The following is a 21,969-nucleotide window of genomic DNA, read 5'->3' as shown; positions in this document are numbered from 1 at the left end:
TAACACCCCTATGTCCTGTCTCTCACACAAGTCACTACGGTGTCATTTCACCACATGTCACCCTCTATGATGACATAAAGCCACCAGAATTGTGGAGCACCTCCCTCCCACTTTGATCTGCTTTAACCTCTAGTTACCTTACTCAGTTATCTCATAGAGACTTGAGCTTCCACAGCAGCACAGCCAGCTAGGAGTGCTGGCCTAGCATGACCAGGCTTACAAAGTGAAAACCAAGGACAGCTACACAGCAGGAAGGAGGAAGGGGAGAAAATAAGGTGCTTTCCCCTGCTAGGTGACCAGCTGATAAAATACAAAGACCAGCCCCACCTCACGAAAATGCCTTCCCTCTGCCAGGATCTTCCTCCCATCTGCTTCTTTGACTCCTCTACTTTTACCCCCATAGCCTCAGTGCCCCTAACTCCTGGGCCCCAGACATTCCCACTCCTTCCTACTGCCCTTGCTCACACACTCATCCTGACAGGCCCAGGTCCAGAACAGGTGAGACTGAAGCTCCTCCTCACTTGTCATCATCACACACAGCTTCCAGCCTGGGCCAGCAGAGTAACGTGCTCCTTTTCCTCTCTCAGCTCCCTCTCTCCCTCTCTCTTCTTTCAACCCCATCTCAAGCAGCCACATCCAATCAGCTGGCTCCAGCTCTTGTTCCCCTCTCCTTTCCTCATCATTCAATAAATACATTCTGCCCCGATAAAGCAATGAATCCCCCACAAGACGATAATCCTGCAAACCAACTAATGCTGCCCTCCTTCCCCAAATCAATTTATGCTGCCCCACTACCTATCTGCAGGCCTCTGTGCTATGGGTGGCCCATCTCTGCTCCTCTCCTGGATTTGTAGAACCCCTCAGCCCCCAGCCAATCCTCCTTCTGCATCTGGTCCTTTTACTTCTGTTTCTCCCGCCTCTATTCTGAAAGTAGCAGTGGCCCAGAGCCTGCTCTTCTCCCTCTCCTCTGAAACAAGCCATGTCTCCATCTACTCAGTTTCTCATTTTGCTTCCTATCCTGAAAAAGCAGTAGTAGTGCCTGAGCCACCCCTCTCAGATCCCTGCATCCCTTCTCTCACCTTCACACAAGAAAGGGCACTAGGAATGCTCCCTGTGTCCACCTCCTGTTCTCGTTGGGATGGAGGAGGTGACCTGATGTCTCAATGTTCTAGTGAAGGTGGAACAAATCTGCAGTGCTAACAGGATGATGGAACTATCCCTTCTGTCAAGGTTCCTTCCCCACTCTGAACTCTAGGGTACGGATCTGGGGACCTGCATGAAAGACCCCCTAAGCTTATTCTTACCAGCTTAGGTTAAAAACTTCCTCAAGGTACAAACTTTGCCTTGTCCTTGAACCCTATGCTGCCACCGCCAGGCGTGTTAAACAAAGAACAGGGAAAGAGCCCACTTGGAGACGTCTTCCCCCCCCCCAAAAATACCCCCCCAAGCCCTACACCCCCTTTTCTGTGGAAGGCTTGATAAAAATCCTCACCAATTTGCATAGGTGAACACAGACCCAAACGCTTGGATATTAAGAACAATGAAAAAGCAATCAGCTTCTTAAAAGAAGAATTTTAATTAAAGAAAAAGTAAAAGAATCACCTCTGTAAAATCAGGATGGAAAATACCTTACAGGGAATCAGATTCAAAACAAAGAGAATCCCTCTAGGCAAAACCTTAAGTTACAAAAAGACACAAAAACAGCAATATACATTCCATTCAGCACAGCTATTTTACCAGCCATTAAACAAAAGAAAATCTAACGCATATCTAGCTAGACTACTTACTAACTTAACAGAAGTTCTGAGGAGTTCTGAAGAGCATTCCTGATCTGTTCCCGGCAAAAGCATCACACAGACAGACAGACCCTTTCTTTCCCCGCCCCCTCCAGCTTTGGAAGTATCTTGTCTCCTCATTGGTCATTTTGGTCAGGTGCCAGCGAGGTTATCTTAGCTTCTTAACCCTTTACAGGTGAAAGGGTTTTGCCTCTGGCCAGGAGGGATTTTATAGTTCTGTATACAGAAAGGTGGTTACCCTTCACTTTATATTTATGACACCCCCCCCAAATCACAGATAGGGTGAAACACAGGCTGTGATTTCTTCCTGGAGCTCTAGGAGAAAACAGAGTTAATAAGACACATGCACCTTTAAATATACTACCAAGTGTATAAAGACTAACAATATTTTCTACATCTCAAGGACGATTTTAACCAGTTGATTCTGGGAAGCTTTCATGGGAGAGTGCATCAGCCACTTTGTTAGAAGCTCCTGAGATGTGTTGTATGTCGAAATCAAAATCTTGGAGAGCTAAACTCCACTGAATAAGTTTTTTGTTATTTCCCGGGGCGGTATGAAGCCACTGTAAGGCAGCATGGTCGGTTTGCATGTGGAAATGCCATCCCCAAACGTATGGGCGTAGCTTTTCCAGAGCATAGACAATGGCGTAACAATCTTTTTCACTGACTGACCAGTTGCTTTCCCTCTCAGACAGCTTCTTGCTGAGAAACACTACAGGATGGAATTCTTGATCCTGTCCTTCCTGCATTAAAACTGCTCCCACACCACGCTTGGACGCATCTGTGTTACTAGGAACGGTTTGTCAAAGTCTGGGGCCCTTAACACAGGGTCAGACATGAGTGTCGCTTTAAGTTGGTTAAAGGCCTTCTGACACTCTTCTGTCCACTGAATGTCATTTGGCTGTTTCTTTTTGGTTAGGTCTGTCAGTGGGGTGGGGATTTGTCTGTATTGCGGTACAAATCGCCTGTAATATCCGGCCAAGCCTAAGAAGGATTGGACCTGTTTCTTTGACTTTGGGACAGGCCACTTTTGGATAACATCCACTTTGGCCTGTAGGGGGTTGATAGTTCCTTGACCCACCTGGTGTCCAAGGTAAGTCACTCTGTTTAGGCCTATTTGACACTTCTTAGCCTGAACAGTTAGTCCTGCCTCCTTTATGCGCTTGAAGACTTTTTGTAGATGTTCCAGGTGTTCTTCCCAGGAATCTGAAAATATGGCCACATCGTCAAGGTAGGTGACTGCATAGTCTCCCAATCCTGCTAGGAGACCATCTACAAGTCTTTAGAAGGTGGGTGGTGCATTCCAGAGCCCGAAAGGGAGCACATTAAATTCATACAGCCCGACATGTGTGGTGAAGGCTGACCTTTCCTTGGCGGATTCATCTAGCAGTACCTGCCAGTACTCCCTGGTTAAGCCCAAGGTAGAGATGAACTGGGCCCGTCCCAGTTTCTCTAATAGTTCATCTGTGCGTGGCATTGGATAGTTGTCTGGGCGAGTTACAGCATTTAGCTTATGGTAGTCCACGCAAAAACGTATCTCCCCATCTGGTTTGGGAACTAGAACCACTGGAGATGCCCATGCACTGCCAGAGGGACAGATTATACCCATCTGTAGCATATCTTGGATCTCCCGTTCTATAGCAGTTTTAGTTTGAGGAGACACCTGGTAAGGTTGGACTTTAATTGGGTGAGCATTACCAGTGTCAATGGAGTGGTATGCCCGTTCAGTCAGTCCTGGGGTGGCTGAGAATGTTGGCGCGTAGCTAGTGCACAGCTCCTTGATCTGCTGTCGCTGCATACGCCCAAGGGTCATGGAGATGTTTACCTCTTCTCTGCGACCATCACTTTTCCCTTCATAGTAGACACCTTCAGGCCACTCAGAGTCATCTCCTCCCTAGGCTGTAAACTGACAAACCTTTAATTCTCTGGAATAAAAGGGCTTTAGAGAATTAATATGGTACACCTTAGGCTTTTGGTTTGAGGTGGGGAATGCTATGAGATAATTAACAGCTCCCAGGCACTCTTGGACCGTGAATGGCCCTTCCCACCGTGCTTCCATTTTATGGGCCTGGAGCGCCTTTAAGACTATGACCTGGTCCCCTACTTTGAAGGAACGCTCTCTGGCATGTCTATCATACCAGACTTTTTGCTCTTTTTGAGCATCCTGTAAGTTTTCTTTAGCAAGGGCTAAAGAAGTTTGGAGGGTGTTTTGTAGGTTGGTTACAAAGTCCAGAATGTTAGTTCCTGGAGAAGGTGTAAATCCCTCCCATTGCTGCTTCACCAACTGTAATGGCCCCTTAACCTCTCGGCCATATACAAGTTCAAATGGTGAAAACCCTAAACTGGGATGTGGTACAGCTCTGTAGGCAAAGAGGAACTGCTGCAACAGTAGGTCCCAATCACTGGAGTCCTCATTTATGAATTTACATATCATGTCCCTCAAAGTTCCATTAAACTTCTCCACCATGCCATTTGTTTGATGGTGGTAAGAGGTGGCAACCAAGTAATTTACCCCATGAGCTTCCCAAAGGCTTTCCATAGTTCCTGCCAGGAAATTAGTCCCTGCATCTGTGAGGATGTCGGAGGGCCAACCTACCCTGGCAAAAATGTCTGTTAGTGCCTGGCACACACTTTTAGCCCTGGTGTTGCTTAGAGCTACTGCTTCTGGCCATTGGGTGGCAAAATCCATGAAAGTCAGTATGTACTGCTTTCCTCTGGGTGTCTTTTTCAGAAAAGGACCCAGAATATTCACAGCTACTCACTGAAATTGAACTTCAATGGTGGGCAGTGTCTGGAGAGGGGCTTTGACCTGGTCTTGGGGTTTTCCCACTCTTTGGCATACCTCACAAGACCGGACATAGGTAGAAACATCCTTGCCCATTCCCTCCTAGTGGAATGACCTCCCCAAACAGTCTTTGGTCCTGTTCACCCCAGCATGGCCACTAGGATGATCATGGGCTAAGCTTTACTCGGTACTTAGTTGGAACTACCAACTGTCTCTGAGGATGCCCATCTTCCTGGTGTCCACCAGAAAGAGTTTCCTTGTATAAAAGTCCTCTTTCTACAACAAACCTGGATCGATTAGAAGAGCTGAGAGGTGGTGGGTTGCTCCGTGCCGCCGTCCAAGCTCTTTGGAGGCTTTCATCTGCTTCCTGTTTGGTCTGGAATTGTTCCGTTGAGGCTGGAGACATCAGTTCCTCATTGGATTGTGGATCTGGGCTTGGTCCCTCTGGAAGTGATGTACGGGATAGGGCTGTTTCCGTTGACTGTGAACCGCTTTCCACTGGTGCCACTTTCCACTACGTTGGGGTTCAGGCTCTGGCTGAGCCTCTTGTGTAGGGTTATCTGCTGCTGCCAGTGCAGGTTCGGTGGGGCCCTCTGGTGTTGGGGTTGTAAGTACTGGATTCAGTGCTGGCAATGGTTCTGGTGCTGGTTGTTCCGCCAGTTCTGGTTCTGGGACTGGCTCTGTCTGGGTCTCTGGGACTGGATCCACTACTGCCGTTGCAGACGTTGGCATGGGGTCCGGTTCCATCACCTCTGACCGAGTCCTGGTAGAAGTTTCCGGAACAGAGCTAGGCGTGACAGCTTGCTTAGCCTGGCTACGGGTGACCATTCCCACCCTCTTGGCTAGCTTCATATGATTGGCCATGTCTTCCTCCAACGGCATGGGGATGCAAAAGTCATCATAGACTGCAAAAGTCCACATTCCTGACCAGCCCTTGTACTGGACCGGCAATTTGGCTGTAGGCAAATTGAAAGAGTTGGACTTGAAGGGTTGAATCGTCACTTGGATCTCTGGGTCAATTAAAATTGGAGTCCACTAAGGAAGCATGGATAGCTGACACTGGCACTCCGGTGTCCCTCCACGCGGTGACCTTCTTTCCGCCCACACTCACAGTTTCCCTCCGCTCCGAGGGTATCTGGAAGGCATCTGGGCCTGAGGACCTCTGCTGTGATTCCAGTGCAATAAACTGTAATCTGTTGGGGTTCTTGGGGCAGTTGGCCTTTACATGCCCCAGCTCGTTACATTTAAAATATCGTCCATCGTCACTGGGGAGAGGTGGGTTGCTGGAGAATGGTGTGGCAGGACAATAAGGTGTCTGGAGTGTTCCTTGGTGTGTAGTTGGGGCCTTGGGCTGTCCCCGGTAGTAGGGTGAGGTCAGAGATTGTCCTTTCTGGTCTCCGCTCCAACTGCGACTGGGATTGTTCCTCTCTTCTCACTCCACCCGTTTTGTTCCGGGTTGCCCCTTCTGATATTCGCCCCAACTGCTACTAGTTCTTTTCTTTTCTGCCACCTCCACCCATTTGGCTCCAATCTCCCCCACCTCGATTACAGTTGTGGGCTTTCCATCTAGGATGTATTTTTCTATTTCCTCAGGACCACCCTCTAAGAACTGCTCCATTTGCATTAGGAAGGGCAATTCTTCTGGAGATTTAACACTTGCTCCTGACATCCAGGCATCCCAATGTTTCACAATGTGGTAGGCATGTCGGGTAAATGACACATCTGGTTTCCACCTTAGGGCTCTGAACCGCCGACGGGGATGCTCAGGTGTTAGCCCCATTCTGACTCTCGCCTTGGTTTTAAACAGTTCATACTTGTTCATGTGTTCCTTAGGCATTTCAGCCACCACCTCTGCTAAGGGTCCACTGAGCTGCGGCCTCAGCTTTACCATGTACTGGTCTGTAGAGATGCTGTACCCAAGGCAGGCCCTTTCAAAGTTTTCTAAGAAGGCCTTGGTATCATCGCCTGCCTTGTAGGTGGGGAACTTTCTGGGACGTGAAGCGGTACCTGGAGAAGGATTGCTAGGGTTTGTTGGTATATTCTGCTGAGCCTTTGCCTTCTCCATCTCCAGTGCATGCTTCCATTCTTTTTCCTTTATCTCCATAGCTCTCCTGTGGGCAGCCTCCATTTCATTTTCCTTTGCCTCCATTTCTCTCCTGTGGGCAGCCTCTTTGGCTTTTTCTGTCTTGGGTTCTGTCATCTTAGCCGGTCTGTTTTTAACTAACTTTACACCAGAGAGTTAAAAAAAAAAGAAAAAAACCTGGCTTGTAAAATTTAGTTGTGCTGTAACCTGATACCTATGTTCTGTGATAGCTATTCTCAGCCTACAGAAAAATCCTCTAGCTGCTCTTAGCTAAAAAAAACCCCACCTCTTCAGGTCTGTGAAAAACTTGTGAATTTCCCTGCAGGAGGTTAACTATCCTGCCTTTAGGTAGAGAAAACTCCAGCTCACAAAAGGAAGATCCCTTTGTTATGCTTGCTGCTGTCTCCTTTTACAAAACCCTTTTAAAATCCTGCTGTGCTTCTGGTTCAAAATGATCTAAAAAAAAAAATCTCAAAATGATCTACTGCTCTGCCACCATGTCAAGTTTCCTTCCCCACTCTGAACTCTAGGGTACAGGTCTGGGGACCTGCATGAAAGACCCCCTAAGCTTATTCTTACCAGCTTAGGTTAAAAACTTCCTCAAGGTACAAACTTTGCCTTGTCCTTGAACCCTATGCTGCCACCACCAAGCATGCTAAACAAAGAACAGGGAAAGAGCCAACTTGGAGACGTCTTCCCCCCAAAATATCTCCCCAAGCCCTACACTCCCTTTCCTGGGGAAGGCTTGATAAAAATCCTCACCAATTTGCATAGGTGAACACAGACCCAAACCCTTGGATCTTAAGAACAATGAAAAAGCAATCAGGTTCTTAAAAGAAGAATTTTAATTAAAGAAAAAGTAAAAGAATCACCTCTGTAAAATCAGGATGGTAAGTACCTTACAGGGTAATCAGATTCAAAACATAGAGAATCCCTCTAGGCAAAACCTTAAGTTACAAAAAGACACAAAAAACAGCAATATACATTCCATTCAGCACAGCTATTTTACCAGCCATTAAACAAAAGAAAATCTAACACATTTCTAGCTAGATTACTTACTAACTTAACAGAAGTTCTGGAGAGCATTCCTGATCTGTTCCTGGCAAAAGTATCACACAGACAGACAGACCCTTTGTTTCCCGGCCCCCTCCAGCTTTGAAAGTATCTTGTCTCCTCACTGGTCATTTTGGTCAGGTGCCAGCGAGGTTATCTTAGCTTCTTAACCCTTTACAGGTGAAAGGGTTTTGCCTCTGGCCAGGAGGGATTTTGTAGTTCTGTATACAGAAAGGTGGTTACCCTTCCCTTTGTATTTATGACACCTTCAAACTGGGACAATTTTAGTAAAGCAGGACTTCTGGTGACCCTAGCTGAGTCAGTCATTCACAAAGGCCTGTAACTGGGCATCATCCCAAGAAACTAGTGATGCTGACCCAGTGACATCAGAGAAATATGTTCCTTCACATCAGCCCAGCAGGTAACAGGTGCTTAATCAACAGCTGCATAGCAACCTGCCTTGAAATCATTCCGGAAAGCTAGAGATGAGTCAGTAATGTCAAGTGGCATAGCCATTGACACCAGCATAGCAAGCTAGAGATGTTGAGCCAGAGGCCTCAAGCCTGGAAATCCTAACCAGTTACAAGGGATGAATTAGTGAGCTCACAAAGGTCTGTATCTTGGCATCCTCCCAGCAAGCTGTAAGTGCTGAGCCGGTGACATCACAGAGACCTGTCTCATACCAGCCAACCAGCAACTAGCGGGGCCGTGCCAGTGAGGCCACAAAGGTCTATGCTTTCACATCAGTCCCAGAAAGCAAGAGTTGCTGAGCAGGAGATAAATTAAGGAGGAGAGTGTGAGTGTGTGTGTGAGAGAGACAGAGAGAATGCGTGTACAGGGGGTGTGTATAGCTCTCCCTCCTCTGCTAAAAAGAGGGAGCATTCCCCTTCCTTTCCATCTCTTACCTCTTATATGGCAGATGAAAGGAAGACTCAGCATGTGGGAGAATCTGCAGTGGGAGATAAAAAGAAAAAGGATGTGGCACTGTGGGAACGCTTTAAAAATACCATAACAGAACTAGAAAAAACAATTAATGAGGAGGACTTGGGAGTAAACACATTTTTCCCATCCCATCACTTGCTGTAATGTGTCCTGATGTGTCATTTATCAAGGAGAAGGAGTGTGGTCGGTGGTGGACTGAGCAGAAGGAGAAATGGGCACTTTCTTCTCAATCCTTTCCAGATGCCAAAACACCTGTTTGAAAATCTGATCCCTCTCTGTGAGAGGAAGAGCAAGTGAGGACTGGAAAATGGTAGTAGGAAGGGATGGTTTTTGGACAAATGTCTCATTAACTTATGCATCATTTGCCACTTGCACTGAGTAACTGTAAACAAGTGTAAGCAGAGTCAGAATGAGCTCTACCCTGACATCTGGTGGTGAGCTGTGGAAAAGGACTTCAGGGGCTGATCTTGTTTGCAGGGGCACTCTCGTTTGCATGGGCACACCCACCCTCCCTAGCATGATGGACTGCTTGCCCAAATGGTAACTTTAGCTGCTGTGAGATCCCCAGTCTCTCTGTTTGTGGGGCAGGAGTAATAAAGGGTTGTTATCCTGGTTATGTGAATGAATCAAGGACAGTAGAACTGTACTTGGCATTTTATGATGAAGGGACTCACCCTCAACTAAGTAGCACTCGCTAGGCAAGGGACATGGGTTCCAACTGCCAGGGACTTGAGAGAGTATGGGGATCCCCATCTCCCTTCCCCTTCTTAGGGCCCTAAATGCTACTTTGACCCCCTCCTCTCTCCAGGGTGTAGTAACAGAGCAAATTTTGGCTCTATTAAGAGTTTTGTTACATACTGCAGAGCTGAAGTCACTGACACCTAGGTCTAAGCATTAGATCTACTTTGGGCTAGTGAATGGAGCTTCACCAGCACTGGGGCTTCCCCGTTACTAGCTAAAAATCACTAAAGAGCTGAAGTTGGTGAGAGCTGTGTTAAGGGGTGCTGAAGACAAGTTGGTGAGTGGACGGCTGGAGCGGCTAGCTGGGTGGCTGACAGAGAGGAGTGGACAGCAGGACAGCTAGCGGAGAGGAGTGGGGTGGAGCGGAGCGGATAGCAGGGTAGCTGACGGAGAGGCATGGCTGATGGTGAAGGCTGCAGCAGAACCCCATGGAGAGGTGTGCCACTTGGGTGTTGACCTGAGCAGCAGAGCATGTAAGGTGCCCCCCCATACCTCCCTCCACTTCCACCCAAGCTGGGAGGTAAACTCTGCAGATGAACACTGTGGGGTTGCACTGACCAAGGACAGAAACTGTGGGTGGGTGGATGGGTGGGGGTGACTATTGGGTTGCTGGATTTAAGATTCTGAAGGGAAAAGGACACTGCCAAACTTACTTGGGGGTGGGTCTTTTGCCCATGGTTGGTGTTATGAATCCTGTTTGTGGTATTTCCCCAACATAATGCCACATTGTTTCCCTCCTTTATTAAAAGGCTTTTGCTACACTCAGACACTGTGTTTGCTAGAGGGGAAGTATTGCCTCTTGGGGGGTGGTATGTAATTGTCCCACATCACTTGGTGGGGACTCTAGCCAGTTTTGCATTGTGTTATTGAAATGGAGCCCCTAGATACTGAACCCTGCCCTTGTTGCTGCCAACTCTGACGGGCAGAAGGGTTTCACAAGAAAAGCATTTATTTCTGAAGGAACCAGAAGACCTGTTACAGTAAGTTAGTGTGACAGAGTGGGGAATAACCATTCATAGAACAATACATGCGCACCATGAACGCCTTTGGATTGCCTTTAGAAAAGGTTGGATGGCTGAAACACCAGGTACAGAACTGTACCCTTAGGCTTGGGTGAAATATTCTTGTTATGAACTTTCATCAGATTGATCCTTTAGTAAACATTTACTGATATGCCCAAGGCAATGTAAAGCTTTACTAACCCACACCTTATCATGCAAAAGCAAATGAACAATATGATTTCATGGTGTATTGTGCATGGTTTAGAGTTTTCTCCAGTGGAGAGTATAAAGTGGGGCTAGTTGTCAGCGCAAGAATTTCCATCAGGTGTATGGAAGAAGTTAGGTGCTGAACTTGTGTTAATAAGAACTGAACATATAACTCCCTGAAAAATGCAATGAGAATTTAGTTTGAGGTCTCAGTTTTTCTCAATGAACGTGTAAGGTATTTTTCAGACAGTAAGGTGATGAAATTGGTATTGAAGTGTATTTGTTGAATTAGGGAACACTGTACATTAGAGAGGAATGCTAATCCTGTGGTTTAAGCACTAGTCTGAGACTCAGAAGAGCTGCGCTCACTTCCTAGTTCTTCCACAGTTCTCCTTTTCTATTTAGGTTGCAGAGTTCATGGCAGGGCTGTCTCTTATGATGTTTCTACATTGCCTGGCACAATGGGAGCTCATATTGATTTAGGCCTATGTCCTCCTGTAAGATAAATAATGAAAGTTAAAAAAACCAAAGAGATGAAGTTTCTCTTTGAAACAACAGGTAAATGCCTGAAAATGTTTTGGCAAAAGATACAGGAGAAGGCATTTTACTGTCTAACCAGTCCTTAGACTCAGGAGCCCAGGTGTAGGAAAATGATTCCCCTATGCAACACAATGTGGGTTGGCAGGCAGTGGTACCATCTACACCAGGGGTGGGCAAACTTTTTGGCCCAAGGACCATATCTGGGTATGGAAATTGTGCGATGGGCCATGAATGCTCATGAAATTGGGGATTGGGGTGTGGGAGAGGGTGAGGGCTTTGGCTGGGGTGCGGGTTCTGGGGTGGGGCTGGGGATGAGGGGTGTGGAGGGTGGGAGGGAGATCAGGGCTGGGGCAGGGGGTTGGGGCACCGGAGGGGTAAGGGATACAAGCTCCAGGCGGCGCTTACCTCAAGCAGCTCCCAGAAGCAGTGGCACGTCCTCCCTCCAGCTCCTATGCGGAGGTGCAACCAGGCGACTCTGTGTGCTGCCCCGCCTGCAGGCGCTGCCCCTGCAGCTCCCATTGGATGTGGTTGCAGGCCAATGGGAGCTGCAGGAGAAATGTGTGGAGCCCTTTGACTTCCCCTAGGTGTAGGAAGCAAAGGGGGGACATACTGCTGCTGCTTCTGGGAGTTGCACAGAGCCCAGGCATGTGCGGAGTGGGGCAAGCCCCTGACTCCGCTCCCCGGCTGGAGCTCAAGGGCTGGATCAAAATGTCTGAAGGACCAGATGCGGTCCCCAGGCTGTAGCTTGCCCACCCCTGATCTACATTCTGTCTTGGGATTTTCTGTCAAGGAAGGGCAGCTTTAAGTTATTGTGGGGACAGGTTAAATCAACACTTTCCACAGTGGATGTGACCACATCTCCTCTCTGAGTAGCACTGGATACTTTCTGAGCTGTGCTGGTGTCTTATGGGCTCCCAGTGGAGGGGCGGTTGTGACCTACCTTGCCACTTTCACTTTTGCGGCATTCCCCGCCTTAGTGGACTTTCCACCTATAGGGACCTGAACCAGGTTGTCTGGGTTAGAATGGGAAGCATTCTATTGACTTCAATAGGCACTGAATCAGGCCTTGTGTGCGTAAGGCAGCATAGATCCTGGGCTTTGTCTGGCTCATGGACTGTTAAAATGTAATTGTGTTAGTTAAAAGGAGGAATAAATCATGCTTCCTTCTTCTTACTACCCTGCTTGGCTGCGTAAGACAAGGGCACAATCTTGCCCTAGACTAGAGAATCGAGAATTTTTAGTCTATGATTCAGTGGCACTCATAAACGTGATCTCATAGCCATAGATGATGTACAGAAACCCATGGCGATTTATTCACAGGGATGGTAAACCATTAACTTCTGTGATAACACAAAATGTTTACGGAATGAAGACTGATTTTATGACTCTTCCGAGACAGCAAAAAGACACTGTAGATAAATGACAAAGCTGGAGCACTGGAGAGACGTAGAGGAAAGATAGGCTGTGCATGCTGAAGCTAAGCAACTACTGTCGAATCTAAGAAGTGTGATGGCCTGGGGAAAAGTATGAGTGCATTTATTTCCATTCTATTTTTTTAAATTTCCAAAATGTAATACATTTGTAAGTGATGCACAAAATACTGTATAAGAAGATTACAAAACCACACACAAAACCCATAGTTCCCCATGCTTATCCTCCAGTATTTTTAATGGCATGGCTCTGTATTGACTGGTTTAACTCAGTCTCCTGGAACGGTTTATAAAATGCACACTTTCAGATGCTTTTATTTTTGAAGGATCAGCCTTTTTGTTATTAAACTAGCTCTCCACAGAAATGTTCCAGGTTGGTCATTGAGAAAGGCAGGTACAGTCGAAATGTCTGAGCGTAGGACTTGGCACCAAGAACGCCTGAGTTCTAATGCCAATTCTGGCACCAGCTCTTTCTTTGACCTTGGATAAGTCACTTAGGGCTAGAGACACAAAAGGATTTAGACATCTAACTCCAGGAAAGCAGACCTGGCTGTAAATCTCAGGCAGAGGGAGGCAGCTTCCTCTAGCCCAGATTTTGGCACCTAAATTCCCTTGGGGGTGGGGCTTAGGACTCACCTCTCTCCTTGGCATTTACTATTGGTTGCATAGGTGCCAACTCTGTGTGTGCTCCAGCTCCCCACTCACCTCCCAGTGCCTCCTACCCGCCTGCTGCCCCGCTGATCAGTGCCTTCCGCTCTCTCCCAGCGCCTTCCGTCCGCTGTGATCAGCTGTTTCGTGGCATGCTGGTGGCTCTGGGAGAGAGGTGGAGGAGTGGGAATGGTGCACATTGGGGAAGGGGGTGAAACTGGGCAGGAAAGAGGCAGGTTGGGGGTGGGGGCTTGGGGGAAGGGATGGGGTAAGGGCGGGGCCTGGGGCGGAGCAGGGGCTGGAAAAGATGGGATGGGGGTGGGGGCTGAGGGAAGGAGTCAGGTGGGGGCAGGGCCTGGGGTGGACCTGGGGGGGTTGAGCCGCACCCCCGAGCCCAGAGGAAGCCGCTGACTATGATTGGTTGCCTTAGGTGGCTCCCTGTTCAGCTTTCTGGCTTTTGTGGATCCGATTCTTAGGCACCTAACTGTTGCCATACATTGAATAGGGAGCCTACGTGACTAACTTGGGGCTGAGGCTTCCACTGGGTGGCAGGACATTGTAACAGTGGGCATGGCAGTGTGTAAGTCCCTTTGTAGATCTAGCCTGTAACCCAGGGGTGGGCAAATTTTTTGGCCCGAGGGCCACATCAGGTTACAAAACTATACGGAGGGCCAGGGAGGGAAGGCTGTGCCTCCCCAAACAGCCTGGCCCCCGCCCCCTATCCGCCCCCTCCCACTTCCCGCCCCCTGACTGCCCCCCTCAGAATCTCCGACCCATCCAACCCCCTCTGCTCCTTGTCCCCGACCGCCCCCTCCAGGACTCCCCTCCCCTAACCGCCCCCCCCGGGACCCCACCCCCTATCCAACCACCCATTCTCCCTGTCCCCTGATTGCCCCAACCTTTATCTACACCGCCGTCCCCTGACAGGCCCCCCCCAGGACTCCAATGCCCTCCAACATCCAACCCCCCCCCCCATTCCCCATCCCCTGTCTGCCCCCCTACAGAACCTTCGCCCCATCCAATCGCCCCCTGCTCCCTGTCCCCTGACTGCTCCCAAGGACCCTCCGCTCCCTGCCCCCTTACCATGCCGGAGCCAGCCATGCTGCCCGCGCTGTCCGGCAGGAGTGGCGGGCCAGAGCGCTGGCGGCACAGCGCGCTGAGGCTGCGTGGGAGGGGGAGTGGGAACAGCGGGGGAGGGGCCGGGGGCTAGCCTCCCCGGCCGGGAGCTCAGCAGCAAGGCAGGATGGTCCCGCGGGCTGGATGTGGCCCGCGGGCCGTAGTTTGCCCACCTCTGCTGTAACCTCTGCATTACTTTCGCAGTCAGTAATCTGAGTATGATTAGGTTTATTTTCTACTTCCCTAGGGTTATGAAGATTGCTTAGCTAAATTTGTAAATTATTTCCAAGATGGAAATAGCACAAAGACAAAAACTGCTATAGCTGCTAAATATTATGGTAGATTTATTATATAGAACCCAGTGTGAGGTAAATTAAGACTGATTATTTTAGGATCCAAAAGAATAGAAAGTCATATCAGTTCTGTGAAATATTTCATGCCCATGTACGTACACAATGGACATTCAAAAATCATATATATTAGATTAGTATTCAATGCTCCATTGCTTCAGCACATATAATTGACTTGGATCTCTACTTTTGCCATTCTGAACGGAATCCAGTGAGTTCTAAAATGTACTTTTTGTTGTTTAAGCCCCAGCTGTAGGAGAGGGTTGACGAGCTGAAGTTTCTGTTAAATCTGAATGAACCTGTAATTGTCCAGTACTTAAGCCAGAGGCACTGTAACCTAGGAATGTGCTGAATAAAGCTGTGCTGAGTTTGGATCCATGGGGTATTATTCTGTAAACTATTTCTCCAGTTTATCCAACAAGCCAATTTTCCAGTTGCCCTTTCCAAATTTTAATGCCTCCCCCCCACCATCCTGCTACTGCTGCTATAGCAAGGGGGTAAGAGCACTGGCTAAGAAATACATTATGTGTGTACAGGGATCTATTTGCATTCATGGGAATTGTGTTGCTAAATCTCTGCGCACTGTGTTGAAAACCCATTAGGGTTTTTTGGGCTGTTATATAACCCAGGATTCAGGAAAAATCAGATTTCTGTAGTGAATTCTAAAAATGGTTGTGTACAGTTTGAACCTCATGATGGCTATTAAAGTCAGTTGCAATCAATCATCTAAAGTTCACAGAAAGCCTTGAAAATTTAACCCTCAGAATTCAATATATCAAAATTGTGTAGTCCCCGGGGACAGAGAGGAAAAAACGGTAAAGACGTTTCATATTTCAAAGGCTAACTAATAAGCAGGCTAGTTCTGTCACATATGTCTGTGAGGTCACAATCCACAGGAAAACCCCTTGGTCAGAATGTTTGGTGGCTCCAGGAATTGTTAAGGGTACAGAGTCTTTTTCACCTAAGTCAGTGGTTCACATCTGGCAATGGTCAGTAATGACCAGAATTCATGATAATCTGATGGCTGTTGCTGTAAATGGAGCATGTAAAACCGGTTAGTGGTCTCAGTCTGTTTCCTAGCCACTGTACTGACGTCACAAAAACCACTGCTGTTTTAGTGATGTCATCAGCAGTTGTAGGCTAGGATCCCCTCAGTTTAGGAATTGGCAGGTAGAAAGAGGAAGAACTGTCTTTCACATATTTTGTTTTAACAACTGTTAATAAAACATGTTAAGTGTTTACATATAATTGTGTTTCAGGACTTGAAACAATGTGTACATTTTAAAGCACTCCAGTTCACCTTTAAGATAATGATGCATGCTAAGGATAACTGCAACTCTACAAGGAAAAATGGGCTATTTCTGTTGAAAGGAGAGTGCTTTACGATATATTTTATGATTTTGATAACTAACAGTAGAAGTGAAGTTTGCGTTTAATTGGCTATTCTGTCGCTCATATACAGAGATATTTAGGAGACTGCAATGCTGTAGAAAGGCACAATGTTTTTAATGGAAACCTGTGAAGGCAGCAAGTCTCTATGACAGTCTTCCATGAATGTAAAAGCAAATCTGTCTGCACAGAATCTTTTATTCCCATGACTACTTCTACTGACCTCCTCCTGGAGGATTGAAGGAAAAGTGTATTTTCCCCCCTAAGGAAATAACAGTTTAAGAATCTGAGGTATAATGTAACTTTTCAAACAATAAATAAATTAAAATTAACTGAAATCTTGTGCATAGGCACATTTGAACATATATTTAATTTCCCACCCATTAGTCTTCATAACTGAAAGTTCTCCTCCAACAAAAGCCTTAACTCTGCTCTATAGTGACACCATGAAAGGAAAAAAAAATCTAATGTGTCTTTACAAATCAGTTTAATCTCATCTGGGATGACAAACACTTAAAATGACTCAGCCATAATCACATTGTTTTTGCATGTTGTCACTGCAGAGCGGAGTTCAGGTTGCTGGGTGCCCTAACTATGCATTCCCACATGGTAACTTGTTTAGGTTTCTTTTAAGTTTAACTGTAATTGTGTATTTCCTGGGTTTATAACACTTGGTTTGGGGATAATACAATAACCTTGCAATGTATTTGATCTTAAAACTACTAATGTAAAATCAACCTTCCTCATCCTTAACTCCATTTTAACATAGATTTTTTTACTGGGAATTCTTAATGATAATAAAAGGAGTACTTGTGGCACCTTAGAGACTAACCAATTTATTTTGAGCATAAGCTTTCGTGAGCTACAGCTCACTTCATCGGATGCATTCAGTGGAAAATACAGTGAGGAGATTTATATACCTGTATATAGATTTATATACAGTGAGGAATATAAATCTCCTCACTGTATTTTCCACTGAATGCATCCGATGAAGTGAGCTGTAGCTCACGAAAGCTTATGCTCAAATAAATTGGTTAGTCTCTAAGGTGCCACAAGTACTCCTTTTCTTTTTGTGAATACAGACTAACACGGCTGCTACTCTGAAACCTGTCTTAATGATAATGGGGATTTTAAGCTTTCGCCAAAAGCATCTGGTAAAACTCATCATTAGAGATGTGTTGCCAGATTAGAGGACTCAGTGGTCTTTTCTGATATGTTCTTCAGAAGTCAAATACACAAAATATTCACATGACAAGGTGCTGTTACTCACAGCCAAGTATTTCTGTTTTGTAGTCTTATCTTGCTGAATATGCAAGATACGCCAAAGGCACCTCATTGACATTGGTGCTGGTATATTTACAATTCTTGTTTTTTTCTTTCCAGGTTTTGGCTTTGGTTATTCTATTGTTAATGGCCCTGCTAATGCAACCGTCCTAGCCGGTTCAGAGGCCCGGTTTAACTGTACTGTGTCACAAGGATGGCAAGTTATCATCTGGCTTTTAAACGGGAATGCTGTTCTCACGACAACTTCCCTTGGAGGGGCTGTTGTAACAATGAATCGCTTCAGTCAGCAAAATTATACCAGCGGTGAGACTTTTACCTCAGAGCTGATCATCCACAACGTCCAGCTGGACGATTCTGGTCAAATAGAATGCAGCCTCCAACTTAGTAGCCCCAACAGCTATGCCTTTCTTTCTGTGCAAGGTCTGTATGCCTTTTCATTTTTGTCACAGAGTTTTTATTAAATTGTACTTAACAGAAATCCAATGTCACAATGCCAAAATTACCAGACTGTATGTGTACCAACTTTCAGTGAATGCCCTATGCCTGCTATGTTTCTCATCTGGAAAGCTGGATCAGTAATTTCATGTACAGATTGGCATTCCAAGGTAGACTGAGGCTGCCACTGCAAAAGACTTCAGTTCTGCTCACTTTTTTCTGTAGCAGCTCTTACTCTGTTCTGGGTTGTGTGAAAGTGCCAGAAGCCTGTATCAGTGCTGCCAGCCATCAGTCAAAAACAATCTCTTTTGGCCAGAGTCTTTATGGATTTTTTTTCTCATTTTTGTACATAACACTTCTTTTGCATTTAATGGAGAGTTCCTTCCTACTGTCCGACCTAGTAATAGCCAGCCTCCACCCAGTTTGTGTTGGGGTTTAATGTAGTGCAAAAATTTAGCCTCTGAGTCACAAGGTGATATCATGGATGTGACTGCTGCTGTACACTACAGCTTCCAGGATACAGTAAACCTTTCATGTATATCAGACATTCTCTCTGTAGCTTCCTCAAGCATCATTATTAAGGAAGTGCATCCAATAAAGTGGAATCTTCCTTCCATCTACTATTCATTTGTCCAAAAAAGAAGAAGGCTGATGCCTAGGGCATCACCTTTCTATAAACTTTCCGTGATAAACCTGAAGAACATCTCTAAGAGGTAACAGAGAAATAAAATCCTGATGACACATGGTCCTTTAGCTGGTGCAGGAGATATTTCAGTATGGCCAAAGCATGACACTTCCAAAGTTTTCATTGGACAGATGGTGGAAAATAAAGTCTAGTTGTGAAGCCGAAATGGACTATAACATGGCTGAGAAGCTGCAGTGGCTTCCACATTTATCTCATGTAAACAACATCTCTATGTTTTAGGTTTTCTATTTTATTTTAATTATTTTTTTAACTTGAAAATTTCAAAATAGGATTTTTGGTAGCCAAAGATGATTTAAAACGGCAATAAGACACCATTGCAGTTAAATATTCTGAAGGAACAAATCATCTTTTCCCCCCACAGTTAATGGATCTTTGCTCATCAAAGATCACAACTCTACAGTAAGAAAGAATGAAACAATTGACATTGTTTGTGAAGCCTTAGGATGGGCTCCAGCTCCAAACATGACCTGGATGATAAACGACTCTTTTGTAGATAAGTCCAGGTATGTTACTAACCACAGTCAAGGATCTAATGATCTTCACAATGAAGGGAGCACCTTAACTTTGACTCCGATGGCCAATGAGACACTGACATGCTTAGCTTATATAGAGGCACTCCCTAAGCCCCAGAATGCAACTGTAACTCTTATTGTGCAGGATTCTCTTGCAGGTAAGTGAACGTTCTCTCTACTATGACTTTTATTTTGAAAATCTTTTATTCCAGTTTAAGCAACATGACACCTGCAAATGTAACAGACTCAAACTCTAGTAAACAGTACAGACATCACATAGTGTTAAATTCTCTCCTGTGCTGAGCACCAGCACGAGTCCTGAGCATCACTAAATTCTCTTTATTTGGAACAGCACAAGGGAAACAGAACTCTCCCTAATGCTTATTAAGGGCTTCATTGCATACAAAATTGGATTTTCTGCCTTTTGCAAGATCTCACCCCATGAATTTAGGCATTGAAAAAAATTGATTCCGGCCATGAAATAACAATAGATTTCTATCTGTCAGTCACAAAAACATCATATGCTATGTCTTGTTTGCTCAGGACTAAATCCTAATGTGAAATCCTGGCTCTACTAAACTCTGAAAGTTTTGCCACTGACTTCAACAGAGGTAGGATTTCACCCCTACACACAACCCAAAGTAAACACTTGTGCACAACACAATGCTCCACACAAGGTTACACGGCAGGCATAGATCTGTTCTGCCATTGTAGTTATTGCCTCAGAGCCGTACTATGCTTGGTCCCCACCGTGTTTCCGCCTTGGGGGTCCTGGCTGTTCCATCAGCCAGGGATGACTCTAGCACAGTGGCATTCCAGCCTCATGCACTTTACCAAGCTTCACTCCAACTCAGGAATTGCCATGCTCGATCAGCCCAGCGGCCCATCTCATCCAGCGTCATGTCCCAGATAGTGGCCAGCATCCAGATATATTGCTGAATTCTTGGCCTCACCAACAACCTGTGGAAATTAATCCCATAGCTTAATATGACCCCCGATGCCAGGGGAATCACCAACCAGCTGGGTAAGCTGAGCTGCCACCTGCATTGTGCTGCCTGAATAGCACTACCTGTTTTTGAGGTAGTGATGGATGGTTTTCTTTTCCAAGCGCTAGCACAATAAGAACAAACAGGACTAGATCCTCAACTGGGGCTAAGTAGCGCTTGGTGAAGCAGGGGGAGGAGGCATGAAAATGCCCTTTTTGACCCCTCAATCTTGGGAATTATCTGGCCGTTTGTCCCCAGTGCTGCAAAGAAGAGTCATTTCAGGGCTGCTGAAATTAACACCAGCTGCTCATGGTCTCTAGGGACTGTTACAAAAGGTGAGATTACTGGGGCACAGAGACACTTTTGTCACACCTCCTATGGTGGGAGCTGGAGGGGTGGTGTAGAAGCCCTTATGGTGACTCTGTGCCACCCAGAGTTTCCCCTAGGCAGAGGAGGTCCTTAAATCCATGTTTCTTTTAGTGATTGGGTGAGCGTGGAAAAAAGGAGCTGAGCTTGTGACATCAAACTGACAGCTCTTTGGCTGAGTTGGCACCCCTCGGAGTGTTACGTGACATATGACCCATTCCGTGTTCTGAAATGGGTGGCACTGGCATGGTGTATAAAAGGCATTCAGATACTACAGTGACGGGTGTGGTATAAAAACCTAGATAGATAGGCAGACTGGCTGGGCCTTTTACTTTAAGTGTGAGCCATTGTTAGCAAATTTCTCAGGACCATCTACTTTGTAATGCAATTGAAAAAGGCCATTTTACTAGGTTTAATAAGGCTTCCTCTAAGTTAAATTGCTTCTAATTACTGACTAAACAAGAGATCTGTCCTGAGGACTTAATAAAATGATTGAACTCCCCAGCCTACTCATTCTAGAGCTATTGAGGCATCTGCCCACAGTTTCCATAGTTACATGCTGTACATTAGAAGAGGAGAAAAACAGATGTCACAGACACAATTAGTACATAATTGGTGATCATATAGGACCATCATGCATTCCTCTTTGGGAAAATGATTATGCAGTAACAGATACTCAAGATTTCTCAGCATAGTCATAGTTTGACGTCTATATTTGGAGGGGCGGCTCTGATCAGGCCAATGGGACCGCACGTGTGGGGGGTGGGCAAACTCTGTGCCTGTCCACAGGGGTGCCATTTCAGATTTGGGGGGCCCTGCAACTTTAAGCGTGATTCCAGGGGCTACTCTAATGTTTTTGCAGATAATAATTTAGAAATATCTGACAGGAGCACTGTATCTAATTCCTATACCAAGAAAGAAAATTAAATAAATATTAGGTTCACTCAGCTCTAATACTAACATGTTCTGACATCTTGTGGCAAGTCACTTATGGGACACTGATTAGATTTAAATTGTAATGTATATTCTTACTCAGATACCCATACTAAAGTCAGAAGGGACTAGCGTGATCATCTAGTCTGACCTCCTGCACGTTGCAGGCCACAGAACCTCACCCACTCACTTGTGTAATAGACCCCTGATCTCTGGCTGAGTTACTGATGTCCTCACATCATGGTTTAAAGACTTCCAGTTACAGAGAATTCACCATTTACACTAGTTTAAACCTGCAAGTGACCACCATGCCCCATGCTGTAGAAGAAGGTGAAAACCCCCAAGGTCTCTGCCAATTTGACCCGGGGGAAAATTCCTTCCTGACCCCAAATATGATGATCAGTTAGACCCTGAGCATGTGGGCTAGACCCACCAGGCAGACACCTGGGAAAGAGTTCTCTGTAGTAACTCAGAGCCCTCCCCATCTAGTGTCCCGTCTCCAGCCATTGGGAATTTTTGCTATAGGCAGTCACCGATGGGCCATATGCCATTGCAGGGAGTCCTGTCATACCATCCCCTCCATAAATTTATCAAGCTCAATCTTGAAGCCAGTTAAGCTTTTTGCCCCCACTGCTCCCCTTGGGAGGCTGCTCCAGAATTTCACTC

The 21,969-nt window shown here is 46.1% G+C and overlaps 1 protein-coding gene across 1 annotated transcript in view; it reads left to right on the top strand.

The window, feature by feature from the left end:
• The window catches only part of B3GALT5 (beta-1,3-galactosyltransferase 5), a 106,928-nt gene that overhangs the window by 54,247 nt on the left and 30,712 nt on the right, over nt 1-21,969 (top strand). The window contains exons 4-5 of the mRNA XM_074969795.1: nt 17,465-17,785; nt 18,868-19,176. Of these exons, the coding sequence (XP_074825896.1) occupies nt 17,465-17,785; nt 18,868-19,176 (630 nt within the window). The remainder of the gene's footprint in view (nt 1-17,464; nt 17,786-18,867; nt 19,177-21,969) is intronic.

The sequence above is a fragment of the Natator depressus genome, chromosome 1 (assembly GCF_965152275.1).
Source record: "Natator depressus isolate rNatDep1 chromosome 1, rNatDep2.hap1, whole genome shotgun sequence".
Taxonomy (NCBI): domain Eukaryota; kingdom Metazoa; phylum Chordata; order Testudines; family Cheloniidae; genus Natator; species Natator depressus.
Note: the sequence above shows the minus strand (reverse complement) of the source record. Positions and strands in the feature narration are given on the sequence as shown.